The sequence below is a fragment of the Penaeus monodon genome, chromosome 25 (genome assembly GCF_015228065.2).
Source record: "Penaeus monodon isolate SGIC_2016 chromosome 25, NSTDA_Pmon_1, whole genome shotgun sequence".
Classification (NCBI taxonomy): domain Eukaryota; kingdom Metazoa; phylum Arthropoda; class Malacostraca; order Decapoda; family Penaeidae; genus Penaeus; species Penaeus monodon.
Genome location: NC_051410.1, coordinates 10,104,442 through 10,105,076, shown reverse-complemented (window position 1 = coordinate 10,105,076; position 635 = coordinate 10,104,442). Strand labels below are relative to the sequence as shown.

General features: G+C 39.5%; 1 protein-coding gene and 1 long non-coding RNA gene across 2 annotated transcripts in view; one reads left to right on the top strand and one right to left on the bottom strand.

Moving 5' to 3' along the window:
* LOC119589521 (glucose dehydrogenase [FAD, quinone]-like) overlaps nucleotides 1–635 on the bottom strand; it is a gene marked incomplete in the record, with an annotated part of 17,770 nt that overhangs the window by 1,789 nt on the left and 15,346 nt on the right. Inside the window, 1 exon segment of the mRNA XM_037938122.1 lies at nucleotides 209–369. Coding sequence (XP_037794050.1) covers nucleotides 209–369 — 161 coding nt within the window.
* The window catches only part of LOC119589526, a 5,585-nt gene that overhangs the window by 165 nt on the left and 4,785 nt on the right, over nucleotides 1–635 (top strand). The gene's annotated exons all lie outside the window — the stretch shown is intronic.

Here is a 635-nt window from a genome sequence, read left to right as displayed (position 1 = left end):
CTACATCGATGATTTGTGAGCATTTAAGGGATTTACAATGACATTCATTAAATATAAACCACTTGTTGCTGAAATAGGTACCCCCATGAACTCTGAGAATACATACCCTTGTCTAGGCCTATTTCACGATACAAACCCATATTTTGAAAATCATTAAACACATATTTAAACATACCCCAAACAAAAACAAACAATACATAATACTTACATTCCTATCAAATCCATATATATGCGGCAAGAAAAGACCCATGTCCATATTAAAAGCTGCGGGCGAGAGATAGAGCTGCACATCCGGCAAAGACGGATAGCCATCCTTCGTGACCTTGGCCCACGCGCTTCCGTAATCCCCGATAGGTGCCGAGTATGGTCCTGTGGTTAATAGGCCTCTGAGTTGCGGTAAATGGTGTGATTTGGGTGATGCTGGTGTTGAAATGTTCTGTTTTATATTTCCCTGCATGAGGGTGTAGCGTAAGTTTCTTTGAGTTGCTTTGCAATGGTCTGTTATTTATGTAGCTGTTTGTTTTATGCTCCTTTTATGGGAAGAAATATGTTGTCTTTCTCGGTGTCATGAGTGAAATTTTATCCTGTTATGAATATTCTTTGAAATGGTGTAGTGGCCCCTGTAGATTTTCTTG